The sequence below is a fragment of the Leopardus geoffroyi genome, chromosome B2 (assembly GCF_018350155.1).
Source record: "Leopardus geoffroyi isolate Oge1 chromosome B2, O.geoffroyi_Oge1_pat1.0, whole genome shotgun sequence".
Classification (NCBI taxonomy): domain Eukaryota; kingdom Metazoa; phylum Chordata; class Mammalia; order Carnivora; family Felidae; genus Leopardus; species Leopardus geoffroyi.
This window is the reverse complement of record NC_059332.1, coordinates 149,533,677-149,552,818: the sequence shown is the minus strand read 5'-3', so window position 1 is coordinate 149,552,818 and position 19,142 is coordinate 149,533,677. Positions and strand designations below refer to the sequence as shown.

The 19,142-nt window shown below is 54.6% G+C and overlaps 1 protein-coding gene and 1 long non-coding RNA gene across 7 annotated transcripts in view; both read left to right on the top strand.

The window, feature by feature from the left end:
- The window catches only part of RPS6KA2 (ribosomal protein S6 kinase A2), a 345,870-nt gene that overhangs the window by 285,908 nt on the left and 40,820 nt on the right, over positions 1 to 19,142 (top strand). For all 6 annotated transcript variants that reach the window (XM_045500255.1, XM_045500257.1, XM_045500259.1 and 3 more), the window contains 2 exons: positions 4,014 to 4,084; positions 7,043 to 7,131. In XM_045500255.1, the coding sequence (XP_045356211.1) occupies positions 4,014 to 4,084; positions 7,043 to 7,131 (160 nt within the window). The remainder of the gene's footprint in view (positions 1 to 4,013; positions 4,085 to 7,042; positions 7,132 to 19,142) is intronic.
- Positions 7,145 to 11,242, top strand: LOC123609290. Its single transcript, XR_006717723.1, has 2 exons — positions 7,145 to 9,351; positions 9,592 to 11,242. It is a non-coding gene; the product is annotated as an uncharacterized LOC123609290 (long non-coding RNA).

Sequence of the window (19,142 nt, the reverse complement as noted above, 5' to 3'; positions counted from 1 at the left end):
GTGTCTGTGTAAATTGTTCGGCACATACAGCTGGCTCGGGCTCAGGAGCTGCCCTGGGAAAGGAAATGAACGCCTGCACCTCTGCCCTCAAAGGACCAGGTCATGTAGACCTTCAAGTGCTCAGAGCAGGGGTGATGCACAGTGGGTGCTAAGGGTTGTGGACTAGTCTGTGCTCTGCGCCCTCTGACACACATGCACACAAACTTACACACCCCTGCTGAGGGGCACCTGGGTGGCGCAGTCGGTTAAGCGTCCGACTTCAGCCAGGTCACGATCTCGCGGTCCGTGAGTTTGAGCCCCGCGTCGGGCTCTGGGCTGATGGCTCAGAGCCTGGAGCCTGTTTCCGATTCTGTGTCTCCCTCTCTCTCTCTGCCCCTCCCCCGTTCATGCTCTGTCTCTCTCTGTCCCAAAAATAAATAAACGTTGAAAAAAAAAAATTGGGGCGCCTGGGTGGCGCAGTCGGTTAAGCGTCCGACTTCAGCCAGGTCACGATCTCGCGGTCCGTGAGTTCGAGCCCCGCGTCGGGCTCTGGGCTGATGGCTCAGAGCCTGGAGCCTGTTTCCGATTCTGTGTCTCCCTCTCTCTCTGCCCCTCCCCCGTTCATGCTCTGTCTCTCTCTGTCCCAAAAATAAATAAACGTTGAAAAAAAAAATTAAAAAAAAAAAAAAAAAAAAAAAAGAATGTTGATCAGCCAAACGAACTTGAATTGCAGGCTCCCTGCTATGAAGTGTGTCCCTTACGGAGAACCTTCTCGTTCCGCCGCTCCCGGCATCGTTTGGGTGCCTTCCGTGGTGTCGTGTCTGTGCCCCAGGGCTGGCCACTCTCTTGAGGCTCGTCAGGTGTCCCTTCAGACAGGGCTTTCTACCCCAGCACTGTTGAGGTTTGGGGCTGGACAGTTCTTTGGGTGGAGGCTGTTCTACACATTGTAGGATGTTAAGCAGCATTCCTTGCTACTCAGTAGACGTCACGGGCACCTACACCCCCAACCTCCCCAGCTTGACCATCAACCTGTCCCCAGACATTGGGAGATCCGCCCCTACGGGAACAGCCTCCCCCACTGAGAACCACTGCTGTAGATACGTCAAAATATTTATCCTTCTGTACATTGCCACAGCCTGCCTTGGTGCCGACCTGTGAATGGACCTCTTGGGGAACCGCCAGCACGCGTCCTGGTGTGTGGGACCCCAAGGCCGATGATGGCTTATATCAGTTTGCCCTGGAAACCTTGGTCGGTCTCGGTATTGTTGAACACCAGAGCAAAACTCTGACTGCGTATAATGTCCCAGGAAAGCACATCAATAAGGCCCTGATTTCATGGGATCCTTAAATACGGAGAAAGTGCTGAGCGGCTTTGTTGAGAACAGTAATACCGAAAACTGAAATGATCTCCTTTCTCCACGTGTGACAGAGAGGGAACCTGTAAGGGGGCTGGAAGTGGTGGAAATAGACTCGCGTGGGGTTCTTCACGATCACCACCACCAGCATTGTCTTCATCACCAAGAAGCATTTAGTGGACACCCACGTTTGCCGCCGTGTTAGATGCTCATGAATAGTGCGTGACCTCCCGCTGTGTTGCAAGGGGAAGAACAGGGGAAGGAGGGAGAGAAACACAAAGGCTGTGGATCCCCCCGGGGTCATAGTCAAAGCGAAGAAGGAATCACCAGGCGAATGCTGCAAGTTGCTGGTTGACCCACAATAAAGGGTTACATGAGGCACAGATGTTCGGGATGGGCCCCGATTTTGTAGCAATGAGTTCTCAAAGGCTTTTCCTTGCCATGGAATTTCATTCCTGAAGGAAGAAAGGAGAGACAAAGAAGAGTAGAAGCAAAATAGGAAGGGGGTTTTCTTTGCTAATAGGATTCTATTTTAAGAGACACTTTGATTTCTACGATCAACGTATAAACTTTCATCTAGTTTTGTCAGATGAATGGCTCATCTGCCAGAGCGTTCTACCCTTCCATTTAATTATGTTTGCCTATTTTGGGATCATCTTCTGGACTCTCTGACTCTCCGTTTTTATGGCTTGTAGATTGATTGATTGCCTGCAGTCTGTTCTGTGTGTTTTTACCGAATGAGTACACACGGGAGGGACAGCAGGTGTTAGCACAGAGGAATGCTTCACACATCTCAACAGGAAGGAACTCTTAACATTTCTTTTCAGATTTTACCTTCAAAAAGCAAACCAAGAGTATTGATAAGGCCTTAACTACACTCATTTCTTTCGGTTGGTTAATTTCACTCCCGGCAGGCTGTCATAAGGGTAACTCCATGGGGTAGGAAAGCTCTTAGGTACATTTCGGCATTACTTATAAGAGCAGGAAATTGGAAACGTTCTAAGCGTCCAACGACAAATAAACGTGTTTTGGCATATCCACATATAAAGCGATGTTATGAAGATTTTCCAATAAGCATTGGAAGTCTTTATGTTGTTCTAGGAAAGGTTGGTATATAAAACTTTATCTGTGTTTTAAAAAAACATAGCTTCAAGAAAGTACTAGAAGGAAATAACAAATATTAACTGTGGCTATCCCCGGATAATGGGATTGTGGGTGATTATTTTGGTCTTTCTACTCCGATGTAGTTCTCGAGTGTTACCTAATGCGGAGGAGAGATACCGCGGGATAAATTTTAAAGGAACAGAGACATGCAGTCAGAATCAAAACTAAGGCAAGTTTAGTAAGATCACACCAACATCCGCACTGAGGCTGTTTCCTTATACAGTTTACCCTCAAACCGCACAGGGCTAAGGGGCACTGACCTCTGAAGGTAGTTGAAAATCCACATACAACTTCGACTCCCCTCCAAATTAACTAATAAGATAGCTTAACGTTGACCAGAAGTCTCACAATAACATAAGCAGTAGATTAACACATAGTTCGTGCATTATATGTATTACGTACTGTATCCTCACCGTAAAGTAAGGTGAAGAAATGTCGTTAAGAGAAAATCATAAGAGAAAACACGCCTGTGGTGTATGTAGGACTGTCTGTACCAAAACATGACCCGCACGGAAGTGGATTATTTCACACCCGTCTCGTTCACACCCGTGTCGTTCACACCCGTGGTGTTCACTCCCATGTTGCTCACAACTGTGTCGCTCATACCCATGAGTCACAGCTGTGTTGTTCCCAGCGGTGTCGTTCTCACCCATGGCGTTCACACCCGTGTCATTCACAGCCATGTTGTCCACGCCTGCGTTGTTCACCCTTGTGTCGTTCATGCCGGTGTTGTTCACACCCGTGTTCACACCTGTGTTCAAGGCTCAAGTGTAGTTGACAAGGACGTGAAGACGCGGACTGGGACCGATACTGTAGCCTCTGTCAGTTAGATTCAGCGTCCCATTTTCAAGGACAGGGTTTGGTGGCACGCCTGCCCGAGTTTTTTCCCAGAAGGGGGCAGGTGCGCACCTCGTCCAGGTCGTACCCTGCGGGTCCAGGCCACCCCTTCCAGAGCCCGTGCAGTCTGGGCTTTTCCGTGCTCGGGAAAGGCGGGCCCTCAATGCTGTCTCGGTCCCGGAGGCCGTCCTGGCAGAGGTCCGCTTGTTATTTTCAGCGTGGCCCTGTTGGAGACATTCCTGGCGCCATACTGTTCTCACTGGACGTTCTTAACGGACCGAAGTCACTCTGCCCCGGCCGCCTCCACAGCACACACCAGAGAAGGACGGGAACGGGGTCCTCCACCGGCCCCGCGGAAGGGGGACGGCCCAGCCTCCATCCCCTTGCCGTCCCCTGCCCCAGCGTGTCTCGTCTCCACGGCGCTCGGCCGGCCTCGCCTACCACGGCCGGGGTACGTCCTGGGTTGCTGGCTTGTGTGCCTCCCCGCCCAACTTCGAGCGCCACGAGGCCGCTCTGCTCGCTGATGTGCACTAGCGTGTCGGCCAGGGCCTCTGCCGGATTGATTGGGATTTTGAAAGGACACGTGAACTTTGGCTGCATTTTGCCCACCTGGGGGTCTCTGCCAGTAAATCCAGTCGCTCTGAACACTCACCCTCCTTGTTCTGTGTTGCTCTGCAGTTCGAGATGCTCACGGGATCGCTGCCGTTCCAGGGGAAGGACAGGAAGGAGACCATGGCCCTCATCCTCAAGTGAGTCGGAAACACCCACCCTTGGGGATCTATCCAGTATGCCCAGCACCTTCCAAAGCAAGAGCTTCGGTCTTGGAAGCCCGGGTTGTTAAGTAGGCATCAGCAACAACCGTGATCTGCGTTCTTGGCGTTTTCGCTGCAGGGGAGACGCTGACGGGGATCCCTGAGTGACCCTGGTGACGCGCAGATAACGTTTTCCATCAGCGAAATCGCGTGTGGTGTCAGCGGCAGGGAGTGTGGTGATCAGGGACCTTCAGAAACAAAGTACAGATTCGGAAGGGCAGAGGACTTAGGGGCTCCAGAGAGCACAAGAGTGGGGGTTCCTTTCTTTCTCTACCTCTTGACCCCATTCGTTCAGGTCCCTGAGCTCTCCTGCCTCACGTTGGCAGGGAATCACGTTGCCCACGTGACTGGACACACGCACAATTTTCTGTTCAGTTCTCCCAAAGAATCAATTACCGTGCAAGTGGACGTTGCTCTTAGCATCCCGCAAAGACGTGTAAACCCAGTGCCGGTCCTGCGATGACACCTTAAACAGGAGCAGGCTCCGTGTAAGCACGATGTCAGAAGGGAGAGCTCCAGGAGGAGAAGACAGGAGCGTGGATGGGGGTAGAGAAGCGGCTGGAAACAGGTACCCCTCGCTCCAAATTAATGTCCCTCTGCTGTGCGAGGGCGTAGAGAAGCCGTAAAGCTGCCGGTCCTCGTGACCCGCTCTCGCAAACCCTGCAGGTGGACACGACACTTTTATAAAAGCAAGAGGCGCCTAAAAAGCTTAAGTTTTTGTAGGTTGCGCCATTGTATAAGTGGGAGGAGAGAGAGGAGTGGAGGAAAGCTCACAGAGAGGATTTGATCAGTGTCTTCCTCTGTTGTGGGCGAAGGATCTATGGCTGCAGTCTGCTGTTTTTGAACTGCTTACCTCTGTGACTTTTAATTTTAAGGGGGAACACGAGCTGTACTGTCTCTAAAACGAGAATAATTCCCTCCAGCTAATCCTGTGTGTGGACTCGTCGCTTGGGAGTGGCCAAGCATTTCTGAAAGTCAACACCAAGCTGTGGTCCCATGGCTCCCAGAACACAATCTGGGGACCCCGGGGACCGAGAGCCTCCTGGGGGCTCGCAGGCTCCTCCTTTCCTGGATTTTTTTTCTTTTTTTGCAGTCATTTGGGTCCATTAGATTACTGGGTTTTATTTTCTTTTCATTTTATGTTTTTCATCACAGTAGGTTGGTAAGTGTACATTAACTTTTTGAGGAACCTCCACACCGTTTTCCAGAGTGGCTGCACCAGTCTGCATTCCCACCAACAGTGCCGGAGGGTTCCTCTTTCTCCGCGTCCTCGCCAACCTCTGTTGCTGCCTGAGTTGTTGATGTTAGCCATTCTGACAGGTGTGAGGTGATATCTCATTGTAGTCTTGATCTGTATTTCCCTGATGATGCGTGACGTGGGGCATCTTTTCACGTATCTGTTGGCTATCTGAAGGTCTTCTTTGGAAAAATTCTATTCATGTCTTCTGCCCATTTTTTAGTTGGATTATTTGGTTTTGGGATGAGGAGTTGTGTCCGTTCTTTATGTATTTTGGATACTAACCCTTTATCCGATATGTCATCTGCAAATATCTTCTCCCATTCCGTCGGTTTTTTTTTTTTTTTTTCAGTTTTGTTGATCGTTTCCTTCGCTCTGCAGAAGCTGTTTATTTTGATGTGTCTCCAATAGTTCATTTTTGCTTTTATTTCCCTTGTCTCCGGAGACATACCTGGAAAAATGTTGGTAGGGCTGATGTCAGAGATGTTGCTGCCTGTGTTCTCTAGGACTTTTATGGTTTCGGGTCGCACATTTAGGTCTTTCATCCGATTTTGAGTTTATTTGTGTGTGTGGTTACGAAAGTGGTCCGGGTTCATTCTTCTGCATGTCGCTGCCCAGTTTTCCCAGCACCACTTGCTGAAGAGACCGTCGGTTTCCCATTGGATATTCTTTTCTGCTTTATTAAAGGTTAGTTGACTATATATTTCTGGGTTTATTTCTGGGTTCTCTGTTCCATTGATCTGTGTCTGTGTTTGTGCCAGTCCCACACTGTCTTGATGAGGACAGCTTTGTAATCAACTTCAAGTCTGGAATTGTGAGGCCTCCAGCATTGGTTTTCTTTTTCAGGATGGCTTTGGCTATTTGAGGTCTTTTGTGGTTCCATCCAAAGTTTAGGATTGTTTGTGCTAGCTCCGTGAAGTCCCAGATTTTCTTCCTGGTGCTGCAACAGATCGAACACAGAGGTAGATAAGCATATCTGCCTTTCTCTCCTCTCACCCAGAAGAGATTCCCGAACTGTAAACAATATCACTCTTCTAGGGGCGCCTGGGTGGCGCAGTGGGTTAAGCGTCCGACTTCAGCCAGGTCACGATCTCGCGGTCCGTGAGTTCGAGCCCCGCGTCGGGCTCTGGGCTGATGGCTCAGAGCCTGGAGCCTGTTTCCGATTCTGTGTCTCCCTCTCTCTCTGCCCCTCCCCCGTTCATGCTCTGTCTCTCTCTGTCCCAAAAATAAATAAACGTTGAAAAAAAAAAAAAATTAAAAAAAAAACAAAAAAAAAACAATATCACTCTTCTAGCCAAACCTTTTGTTGTTATTTTGGAAAACGTGGTTCGTAGCGTAGTAACCTAGTAAAACATCATTTAAAATGTTACTTATGTTAATGGGATTCTTAGTGTTTCTTTTTAACGGGTGCATTAGTTTTGAAGCCAGTTATTCAATCGCTATGGTAAAGATTTCTCTCCTCGAACCCACGTAAACAGAAGTTCTTTGATGCCCGCCGTGACTTCTAGGGCGCAGAAGGGCCCTGAGGCCAGAAAGTTTGGGTGCTGCTGCTCTGGGTCACGTCGGTTTGATCTGTTCATGCTGACTGAGCAGGATTGCCGAGTGCTGGAGAAAACTCTGGCTGTCCTTCTCATCCTACACTACAACTCTGTTTTCAGAGCCAAGCTGGGCATGCCACAGTTCCTCAGCACCGAAGCCCAGAGCCTGCTGAGAGCCCTCTTCAAACGGAACCCGTGCAACCGTCTGGGTAAGAGCCCGCATGCGCCCCGGGAGGGCAGGGGCCGCCCGCCCGCCCACCTCTACTGCCTGCCCGCACGTTTTGCCAGGTTCACTGAGAGCAAGGGGCCTGAATCAGGTGTGCAGATGCCCTCTCGCGTCCAAGCCGCAAGGACTTCGAAGACACAGTCTCTGGCCAAGGGTTATTAGCGGTTTCCCAAAAGGCACTGTTTTTGCACACAAGGGTGGAACTTGTTTCTACTCGTTTTACGTTTAGAACCCCGCAAACCTGGAGAGGACGGCTGAAAGGTGCCTCTTGTTCAGTCCCCCTTAAATTAATACGTCCTAACATGTGTGAAAATCAAGAGTTACGCGAATGTTAGCCAAGTACTAATCCACTTTCAGAATCACTCTCCACGAAGGGTTTCCCCCCGGCTGCCTCTCGGTGGACTTCTCCTCCTGCAGACGCACGGGTTGCCTAGGACTCCCGCGAGTAACACGGCTGCCGAATCCTCTTTGCCCACTTGCCGCTTTCCATCCCTCGTTGTCACGGGCACCTGCGTGCGTGCTGAGCGTAGTGACGCGTGGTCAGCGGTCAGCAGTGCGGTGGGGCCATCGGGCGGGAGGAGGTGCCCGGCACGGTGTCCACTACGGGGGGAGCTGGAGAGCAAGGACACGAGCAGGCCCCGTCCTGGTGCCCGCATAGCGCCAGGCTCTGCTGTCCAGAGAGCTGATGGAGCAACGTATTAACACTCGGCAAAACCCACCAACGTTTTAAACCGTGTATGTTGCTCTACCTACCAGGAGATGTTACTTCTAGAAGTCTATCCAGCCTATAAGTTGCATGTATAAAAGATGCTTGTTTAGCAACAACCTAGAAATAAGGCATATGTCCAACAATAAGGACACCGTCAAGTAAATTACGGCACGTCGTCCCAGACCTACAGGGCAGCCGTTTAAATGGGGTATGCTGTCACCAGGTGTCCCCGCGATGGCACCAGTGACCTCTCAACTGGGTAATTCTCTCTCGTGGAGGACCATCTTGCCCTGCAGGATGTTCAGCAGCATCCCCGGCCCCTCCCTCGATGCCTCGCTCCCCCTGCCGTAGCAAGTACAACCGTCTCTAGCCTTGACCCTGGGGACAGCCCCCCGGTGAGACCCTGGTTCTGTAAACCCGGCTAGAGAGATGCCCAGCATCTATCTAGTTGCAGAGATGAGTTGCTACAGAGTCTAAAGGCATCCCATGGTGGAGCCTGTACCCGTGTTACAGCAGAGGCGGTCTCTGCAAGGGGGTGTGGGGAGACCCACGTGAGCCCCGGCCCCGAACACCCACCTTGCACAAGCCCCGGGATGGTGTCCGTTAAACGGCTGTGGTCGAATGACTTTGATTCAAACCAGCCAGCGTGATGACTGTGCACCTCTTAGGCGCTGCGCCAAATAGGGGCCCAGAGGCCGGACCCTAAAGGCAGGGCCTGCTCACTGGGCCACAGGCACTTCCCTGGAGGCAAGGCCGAGGCCCTCCCTGGAGAGCAGCTCTGGTCACTGAGCCACCAGATGCCAGTGGGCAGAGCAGGGAGCCTTGAGGTCCAGGATGGGGCGCACCCCGGCCTCCACGGTGGGTTTTACGCTGTGCTGACAATCAGGGGCTGTCATGGTGTCTGTGCGTCCAGCTCGTGATCCGGAGGAACCCTCCAGGGCTAAACGGAATCTCCTCCACCTTGTATCGGGCACCCCAGTGAAGTCCCAGACGGGACCTAAAGACTCTGGCCAAGAATCGTCAGGACCCCTCCTTGTCCTGGCTCTGACCGAGGCAAGGCCGGGGCCCTCGATTCTGAGCCACGCAGCGACGCCTGCACCAGGCCCTTCCATTAGGAACCGGGCTTGCCCGCTCCCCGGCCGCGTGTGTCTGCACAGGCAGGCTCGGGAGGGCGGGAAAGGCTTGCCTCTCTCTCCGCCGTGGCGGTCTCCCCTACACGGCACGGGGCTGCCGCAGACGAGGCCCTCACGTCACCGTGGAGCCACCCTGCCCTGCGGGTGAGGGCCACGGGGGCAGCGGGAGAACGCAGCCCCAGGAACGCAGATGGGGAGTCGAGGGCCTGCGTCTGACCCTTCGTCCTGGAACTGCTGTGTCGTTGCAATTTTGCCAAACCCCGTGTGGCCTGGCCCTGGCGCCTCCGCGAGAGAGCAGACGCTCACATCCGTCCCCGTGGCCTCTGGGGAGGAGGTAGGCAGCACCTGGTAATTGCGAGAGGTGTTTTTTTTTGTTTGTTTTTTTTTTTTCCAACGTTTATTTATTTTTGGGACAGAGAGAGACAGAGCATGAACGGGGGAGGGGCAGAGAGAGAGGGAGACACGGAATCGGAAACAGGCTCCAGGCTCTGAGCCATCAGCCCAGAGCCCGACGCGGGGCTCGAACTCACGGACCGCGAGATCGTGACCTGGCTGAAGTCGGACGCTTAACCGACTGCGCCACCCAGGCGCCCCGCGAGAGGTGTTTTAAGACCTGGAAGCAAACAGTAAGTGCGTCCCTCCGTTCGGTGTGTTCACTCCCTCCAGTTCATCCCTGAGCATCGCACAAAGATCGTGACCGTTTGCCTGTTTCTGATCGGACTTTCCTGATCATGAATCAGTTGATTACCTCCCCTGAACGTCTCCGTCCGTGTGCGCGTGAGGCAGAAGGAATCCCTCCCCGTGCAAAGCCAACCTGCGCTGCAGCCTGGCCCGTCTTACCCCGCAGAACGCACCTGCCTCAGAGTCTGGGGTGCACATAAACATCTGGCCGGTCATTTCCACTCATTTCTGGGCCCCCCGAGCCCACGCGGTCAGAGCCCCTGTGTTGGTCTGTCCGTCTTCAGATGCCTGGTCCCGACACCTGGGCGCACCTCTATTTTGATTCTGTGTCTCCTTCCCGAGTGCTCTACCCTGACCGGCGTGGGCACAGCCTCTCCGCACAGCCCGGAGGCAGGCTGGGGGCAGCTCAAGCACTCCTCTGCCCAGCTCACTCCTCTTCTGGGGCCTCGGCCCTCCCGGGGAGGACGGTGGTGTGCATGGGGCACTGCCCTAAGGGAATCATTATCTCATCGAAATCCTCACAGCAGTGCTTCCCGGTAGGGAAAGGAGGGTATTCACAGAACACCTGAGTCACTTACAGTTGTCTAACTCGACGATGTCGTTTTTCACACTGCCGTTTCTTTTTCTCGAAGTAACGACTCACGTGGCAGTAGGGGGTTGTAAGCGTTGGCTCGGCAGCTGGTTGGCGAAAGCCCAGATCTACCCGTCTTCTAGGTTTACCGTCCCTAGAGCATTGTTTTTCCATCCTCGTGAGTGGTGCCTTGTGGCCGCAAAGTGGCTGCCACAGCCCCAGGCGTCACATGCAGTTGAAGGGAGGAAATGGATGAAACGAGCTGCCTCCGTCCCTTTTATCGGGAAGGCAAAGCTTTCCCCAAACCTTGGGACTTCCCTGTGCTCCTTGTGGATGAGAAACCGTCACATGGCACTTCTAGCTAAAAGGAAGGTAGGAAGACAAGTATCGGGATACAAGGAATAGGGGATTGGGAATGGTTGTCTTACTTGCCAGCCTCGAGGTCAACTGAGGAGGTATTCGGGAAAGGGTGAGCGGACTTGAGGGAGGCCCTGTGCCTGGCCTGCCCCCCACCATTTCTCATTCCTCTTGGGCAGATCTTAGGGACCCATTGGTTAGGAAGGAGAGGGACGCTACAGTGTGTAATCCAGGCTTGCTGGAACGTGGAGAATGGCAGGGGTGAGCCTAGAGAAGGGGAGCTCCTGAGGAGCCCCGGGTGGCAGCACCAGGCACAGGGGCAGAGGGCCAGGACCGCATCCTCTCCGGACCGGTTTCCCTCTCTGTGAACGGAGCGTGATGGCAGGAACTATCTCCAGTGTGGTCGGACGGACTGGAAGGGCCAGAGTAGTGCCTGACCCACAGCACACGCTGTAACGTGTCCGACAGATCTGTGAGAAGGCAGAGATCGGCGGCGCACAGAGACCCGTGGCGGAGCCCGTGTCGGCACCTCTTGGCCACGGTGCTTCCCCCTGATCGGACCCTCTTCTTTCTCCGCCGCCTGGTTGTGGGACAGGGCAGAGCAAGGTTGTCCGATGCACAAGGACCGGTAACCTAGCTCTGGCAAAAAAAAGAAAAAACAGTCGTTTTATGGGATGCGTTTAAAAGATACAGTTAAACATTTTCCTGAGATCGTTGCAAAAAAAAGGAAGATCGAATGTCTGCCTTCCACGACAGGACAGCATTCAGGTGACTTACCTCGTCCCGGATTTGGACCAGAAGGAGAGCAGGGCCTCCCCGGTCACGGAGAAGAGGGGGTCCGACCCAGTTGCCCCCAGAGGACTCTCTGTGCAGTGCTCCAACAGTAATTGTGCTGATGGCTGGAACGCTTCCTTCAGGACCAAGTCTGTGCCGCACAGATCTGTCCGGTCTCTGCCTCGTCGCTGTCGGGTGCCCGGGGCACGTGCGGAAATCACACACTTCCTGAGGGGGCCGGGGTCGCACCTCCTCTCCCGCACAGCTGCCCTCTTGGACACGCCCGAGGGAGCCTGGCTGTGAGTCTTAGCCTGCCTGACCTCTCCCGCGGGAGACCAGGCTCAAAACAGAGAGACAAAGACGCGGGGCACGTCCACTCGCTGGGACACACGCGAAGATTTGATTCCGGCCCGTCCCGGCCCGTCTCCTGTGGACGCTGGAGAATTCTGTCTGGAAGCCAGTCTCCTTTCGGATACCATTGCATCTGCCAGAGAGCATTTGTCGCAGTGACCCGGGTGAATGCGACACGGGGAGGGGCTGTGTTCTCCCTTTGCTCTGGAAGAGGCGTATCATTTTCGAAATAGTCTATTTTTTGCCTTAGCATGTAATTATACAAAAATCATAGTTCTCTAACCCCAAATATTACTTCATCATTTAGTTTAAAAAAATTTTTTTAATATTTTATTTACTTTTGAGACAGAGAGAGACAGAGCATGGACAGGGGAGGGGCAGAGAGAGAGGGAGACACGGAATCTGAAAGAGGCTCCAGGCTCCGAGCCGTCAGCCCAGAGCCCGACGCGGGGCTCGAACTCATGAACTGTGAGATTGTGACCTGAGCTGACGTTGGACGCTTCACCGCCTGAGCCCCCCAGGCGCCCCTATTTTATTATTTAGTTTAAATAATTGACGAGCGAGAAAGATGGACGTGTTTAGTGTATAGCTAATCATCCGTTAGAAGATACTGGCCCATTGGAGCCCACGGAGGCAATGGAAGCCAGCCGTCTGTGGCCAAAGACTGCCCTCCGGATCATCTCTAAAGGGGCTCATCACGCAACTTCCCAGGAGTTATCATCCTTCCCTTGGGAGTGTTCACAACATGCGAAGTCCACACTGAACATGAAGAAACTGTAGTCGGGGTCGTTGGTTACATAGCTTTCCCAAGGAAGGCAACTGAATCTTTGTTTCTCTTCCAAATTTTTATTTAAATTCTAGTTAGTTACTGTGGTATTGGTTTCGGGGGTGGAGCTTAGCGGTTTATCACTCACATCCAACACCCAGTGCGCATCCCAGCAAGTGCCTCCTCGACGCCCATCACCCATCTAGCCCATCCCCCACCCACCTCCCTCCATCAACCCTCAGTCTGTTCTCTGTTGTTAAGAGTCGCTTATGCTTTGCCTCCCCTTTTTATATTATTTTATTTTTCCTTCTCTCCCCCCATGTTCGTTTTGTTTCCTAGATTCCACGAGTGGAATCATATGCTATTTTCCTTTCTCCGACGGACTTATTTCACTTGGCAAAATACACTCTGGTTCCATCCACATCACTGCAAATGACAAGATTTCATTCTTTTCGGCGACTGAGTAATATTCCATTATATACATAAACCACATCCTCTTTATCCGTTCATCAGTCGATAGAAACGTGGGCTCTTCCCGTACTTTGGCTGTTGTCGATGGCGCTGCTATGAACATTGGGGCACATGTGGCCCTTTGCGTCCGAATTTTTGTATCCTTTGGGTAAAACCTAGTAATGCAGTTGCTGGGTCGTAGGGTGGTTCTGTTTTTAAAGGAGGCAACTGAAGCCAGTTGCCCCCAGATCTTTAGCCATAAGGAGAGAGACCACACTGGGTAGATTCATCTTGATCTGCAGGGCAGCTGGGTTGGAAGGCGGGGTCCTCCCCTCCTTTCTGTTTGCTGTGAGCCTTATTCTTGGCCCCAAAGTAGCCCCCATGCCGTTCAGGGAGCTCAGAGCCCTCACCCCAAAGCCCGTTCTCACACAGATTTGTATCATGACCACGTTACCTTCACATCAGCGAGAACCTCTGTCTCTTGATTCCTAGCCTGTTGAAGAGCCCTCGCCCACCAGGTGGCCCCAAGGACCCCAGCCCCGGAGGCCGGGCCTGATGTTGGTGCTGGGAAACAGCAGCCTTTCTCCATGTCCCCCCTCACCCCCCTCCCGGTGCCTCCCCTCCTGCTGAGTCCCCTTGTGAGGGGGTAAAAAGAGAAAGGCGACCAGGGGTAAGGCTGAGATGCTCATTGGCTGTCCCCTATCCTCTGTGGGCGGAGAGAACACCCAGTTCTGGAGGCGGAGGTCTAGGAACAGGGTGTAGGCAGGGCAGGTACCTTCAGAAGCTGGGAAGGAGAGTCTGTCCCCGCCTCCCTCCCCCCCTCCAGGGACATGCTGGATCCTTGGTGCTCCGGGGCCTCGGGGGACACCAGCCCCCCCCCCCACTCTCCCGTGTGTGTCTGTGTCCAAATTTCCTCTTCTCGTAAGGCGGCCGGTCATGTTGGGTTAGGTCCCACCTGCCCAGTATGACCTCATCTGTAACCACATCTGCAGAGTCCCCACTAACTGATAAGGTCACGTTCTGAGGTCCTGGGGGTGAGGACATCGACATAAGAATTTCGGAGGGACACGGTTCAATCCGTAAGACCCTCCTGGGGCACGTGCATAGAAGATGCTGGAAGAAAGAGCAAAGATGCCTTACACCTTGCAGGTGGAGGTGCTGAGGCCCCCTCCCCCCATACGATTTGCACAAGGGCGCACGGCTACCCCAGCTCTAAAGCTGGCATTTCTGCCCCGGGATCCCCCGAATGTCCTCGCTCCAGAGTCTGCATGGAAGTCTCACCTGCCACTGACCGGGGGCCGTCGCCGTTCGGTACACACGCCGTGAACACCAGCAGCGTGTGCCGGTCACACGCGGGTGCTGGTGCTGCCACGCCCCCCTCCCCTCCCCTGCGAAAGCCGGTCACGTGGGCCGGGAGGCCGAAAACCGCAACCGCAGGGGGAGGCGCCCCCCTGCCTCCGCCCTGCTGCCGCTGGGGGGACGGTCCACCAGCAAACCTGAAAAGCCGGTCCCTTCCGTGAGGGCAGGACGCTGGCGGGCGGAGCGGGCATCCTGGAGGGAGGGGAGGGAGAGGCAGGGGCACGCTGTGTTCCGTGTCGTGCGCGGTGAGATGCCCCGCTTCACGGACTTCAAGAGTCTCGGAGTCAAATCTGTGTTCTTTTTGTTTCTTTTTAATGTTATTTTTAGAGAGAGCCAGTGCGTGCATGTGCACGTGAGCAGGGGAGGGGCAGAGAGAGGGAGAGAGAGAATCCCAAGCAGGCTCCGCCTTCACAGCACAGAGCTCCGTGCGGGGCTCGAACTCATGACCCGCTTGACCGACTGAGCCCCCCAGGTGCCCCACATGTGTGCTCATTGCGACCGTGACGGTGTGCACGTGGCAGCTGGTGTGCACGTGGCAGCGTGTCACACACTTATTTACTGTACGGTGTGATAGGCTCAGCGACACGACCCCGTGCACAGTAGGTCAGCGGCCCCAAACAGCTGTTGTTGTCGGGAGTGGGGCTGGGGGGGGGGGGCGGATTCCCCCCTGGAGGATTCCCGGGTTGCATCCGAGAGGCCACGGCCGTGCTGGGGACGGGGCAGGGGGCGGGCGCGCACAGTAGGCCCAAAGAACATCACAGGAAAAACTGTAGCGTGCCGGCTCGTGGGAGGGCCCGTGCGATCTCCCTGTGCCTGAGGGGGGTTCCGGGAGAGGCAGTCCAGGCCACGCCGGGTGCCGAGGGCACCAGGGGTCCCTCTGAAGGAGGCAGCCAGGGGACAGTGTCGGTGAACCAGAGAAAGCCCCCTGGGGCCCGTGTCGCTGGTGACCTGGTCCACACAGGTCTGCGGGGAGAGGGAGGTCGGGCGTGTTCCCTGAAGGAAGCCTCGGGAGGCCTGTCCCTGCGCTGCACCTCAGGGTCCTTGTCTCCGCCCCGGGGGTGCCTCCAGCTGTGACACTGGTCGCCCCGAAAGATTTGCAAGCCCGGGAAGCCAGAGACAAGAACCTGGGGAAAGGCCCCGTGCCAGCCTTCATGCTGCAGCCGGGGAGCACCCGGGTGGGGTCGGGTCGAGCGCCCTGCAGAGCCTCGGGGTGTGCCCGTCGGCCGTGGTCACCAGACGGTGGTGGCGGCTCTCGTGACTGGGGCTGTCGGGCGGGCCCTACGAGGCGGCTGTTTTGAGTAAATGCCTCTCCAGACCTTCTGCAGGATGGGAGGTTGCAACGGACCCACTCTCTAGGGCTTTGCAAAGTGGCCGCTTGTCTGGCTCGTCCCTCGTGACCGTCCGTGTCTCCTATAGGAACTTCTGGGAGAGTCTCAGGCCCCCAGGGGGATGCGGCCGCGGTCAGGTAGGAAGGAGATGGGCCGACCAAGGTAAAATAGCACGGCCGTGTAGACCGCGTCGGATCCGGTCCCCAAGCACACCTGTGGGGAGCAGCTCCCCCCGCTGGCAGACGGTCGGCTCTCTGTTTTTCGCGTTTCTGTTCTGCTCTCCAGCGTCCATCTCCACAATGCTTTCCCCGTCCTGGTCTCCGATGTCCCATCCCGGCTCCCGTCAGCGACAGGCCGACCTTTGACGGCTAGGTCGAGACCAGCACGCCGGTCGGCTCCAGCCAGCCCTGGGGGCCGAGCGGACGCCAGACCCCAGCTCTCAACCGGCAGTGCCCTCTGAGACCCAGCAAGCAAACATTTTAGACCCTGAGTGAATGAGATGCCAAAGGGCCGGAAAATACTTGCAAACTATGAAAAACAACGTGTAGGCAAAGGATAAGTGATTAAAATGTAAAGCGCAGGCCTCGTGTTCACGTCCTAGACTGTTCACGTGCCTGGACGTGACAGTCGGGCAGAGCTCCAGTGTATGCGAGGACACCAGTCCCAAGTGAGCTTGTCCTGAGCGCGCCCCAAGAACTCGAGGCGGATACCGTGTGACTCGAAAACAGCAGCCGAATAAAATACTTCAAAGGCATCTCGAAGGGGCCAGGGATTAAACGTTTCCCCAGGCTGTCTGTGGAAGTATTTGGGGCAGATGCCAAAACCCTTTGAGAATAATTTACTGCGAATGTACAAGTCCAGTGATGATTAACCCCACAGTGACAGAGGTCGCCTTGTTAAAAATGTGGAGTGGAGAGCCGACCGTAACCGGGGCCGTGGAAAAGCAGACCCCCGCCACCGCCGGAGGGCACGCTCACGATTGTGCATTGACTAAGGAGGTCCCAACTGGGTGCCAGGTCACAACGTCTCCCCAGGGGTAGAAATCAGACGCGTGGGGCCAGGTGAACACGACCAGTGATACTACAGTTTGGGGATGGACCACAGATGATTAAACGTCCCGACTGCAGAGAGTAAGCGTGAACCCTCACATCTGCTCCTTTGACGTTTCTAATTCATAATTACCTGACGTTGGAGAACGCCTCACTTCTGGCGCGCTGGGTCACCGCCCCCAGACGGCTGTGACTCAGGGATCTGCGCAAACGCTCCCTGACTTTCCTAGCCCAGAACTCTGCCCGATTGTCAGAGGTGTGCAGTTGACGTAGAAAGGGGTCATCAAGGGCAAAACCGCCTACTTAACACACGTGAGGAGAAGATCAACAAAACCAGAATCCAAAATAATAACCACATGGGCCCTAGGAAGGTTGACGTAGGCCTTCAAAACCCGTGTGTGGAAACTTTCCTTCTGTTTCACATTTTTCTCCTTGGGAACACCTATAATTTTTGAGTAATAGCCAAAGTGTTAATTCGTTCACTGTCGACTGTTGGCTGAGGCCTCAAAGCACGCACGTGGTACGAAGCCTCGCTGCAGCGGAAGAAAAAGGTGCAGATAGAAATGTGCTAATTAAGCCTCCGAGAAAACCCAGCCCGCACCAGCGTGGAATTTGGAGTTACACCAATGTCTGCGTTTCCTTTGGGTCTCACTTGGTTCCAGTTCCTGTGGCTCGTGTTCGCAAGTGATGAGCGAAGACGAGACGTAATGGGAACAGAAGGCAAAGTAGGTTCTTCAGAGGAATTGAGCCGATGAGTCACACTGTGGGTGCGAGCCACCTCGGGGTCAAAGCCCGCACCTCTGACCGACCGACCCCCCGTGCTCTAGCAGAAGGTCAACATTCACCGAGAAGGATCTGGGAAGCAGTAGGGAATCGGGGGCGGGGTTCCCTCTACTTTAATCCTTATCACCAGGAGCGTGTTTCAGTCAGAGTTCTGGGCTTGGTCAAAGGCGGCCTGCCCACAGGATGGGCTGAGGGAGGTCAGCGCTGGGAGTCAGACCGCGGATTGGTTCTCCACGTTTCTTTACAACAGCGCTTTGGGTCCCTATCAGGGGCTGCTAGCTGCTGGGACCAGGTCTCAGGGCTCTGGTCAGGGGTTCACAGAACAAGGGAGACAGACCCAGGAATCCGGTGAGGCCCTCCAGGGAAACACCTGTTTCTACTCATTCCGGCACTGCTGACACCAGATGTATGGGTTTTCCATGCCAACAAATTCTTCACTTGTCAGTCGACGCCAGCTTGGAGTCCTATAAGTGACTTCAGTCTGGCTCTAACCACCCAGAGTTGGCACAGACCCCGGGGCTCAGTCCCACAAGGTGTCCCCGCTTCTGGTGCCCCTCCCACAGCCCAGGGCCTCACCTGTGCACCCGACCAACCAGCTATAAATCAGGAGTTCCCAAGACCCCTTCTCTGGGTTCGGTAATATGCTAGAACAGCTCACGGAACTCAGGAAACACCGAGATCTGTGTTTATTACAAAGGATATTTTAAAGGACTCAGATGAAGAGGTGCATAGGGTGAGGTCTGAAGGACCTTGGAATTTGGGGTGCGCCACCCTCCCGGCACATGGATGCGTTCTTGCACATCGACCCACAAACTCTCCAAACCCTGTTGTCTAGGGTTTCTATGAAGTTTCCACTATTTGGACGTGCTCCATTAAATCACTGCGGTGGGTGATACGCCCCTCCTCCAGCCCTCTCCTCTCCCCTCCCTGGAGGTCAGAGGTAAGGCTGGAAGTTCCCACCCTGTAGTCACGTGGTTGGCCCCGTGGTTGGCTTCCGTGGTGACCAGCCCCCATCCTCGAAGGGCTTTCCAAGGGCCACCCCGTTGACATAAATTCTGTGTGTGGGGGTGGGGGGATCAAAGAGGCTTGTTGTGAGCAACAAAAGAACTGCTGCTGGGACCACAACCAAATACTGTGATAAAAGATGATTCTGTTATTCTTACGACTTGGGAAATTGCAAGAGTTGGGGGGCTCTGACCAGGAGCCAGAGACAAAGACCGAAATGGATACTTCTCACCGTATCATCATATCACAGGTCCTCAGAAGAAAACTCCAAACGGGACTGAGGGGACGAGGGTGGAACCCCAGGCTGGGGGTGACACGGATCTCCCTCCAAATCCTAGTTCTCCTCACAAACTCTCGGGCGACCTTGACCACCTTACCCCGTGTCCTTCAGCCTAAAAAGTAGCGGCCACAGTCGTAGGCCCTCGGTGTGCGCAGAGCCGGGCAGGAGAGCAGAGGAGAGATCCCAGAGTCTGACCGCCACCCGCATTGCCTTGTATCGCAAGTCCGGCGATGCTGCGGGACCAGCAGCGGGTTCCCCCCCAGAGTGTTGGCCTGGCCAGGCTTCCCCGGGCAGACACGGGAGGTGGGCCTGGGCCTCCGTCCTCCTGAGACATCTTTGCCCGAGGACAGCTCTCGCCCCTCCTTTTCTCCCCACGTGAGCGCAGGGACCGGGATGCA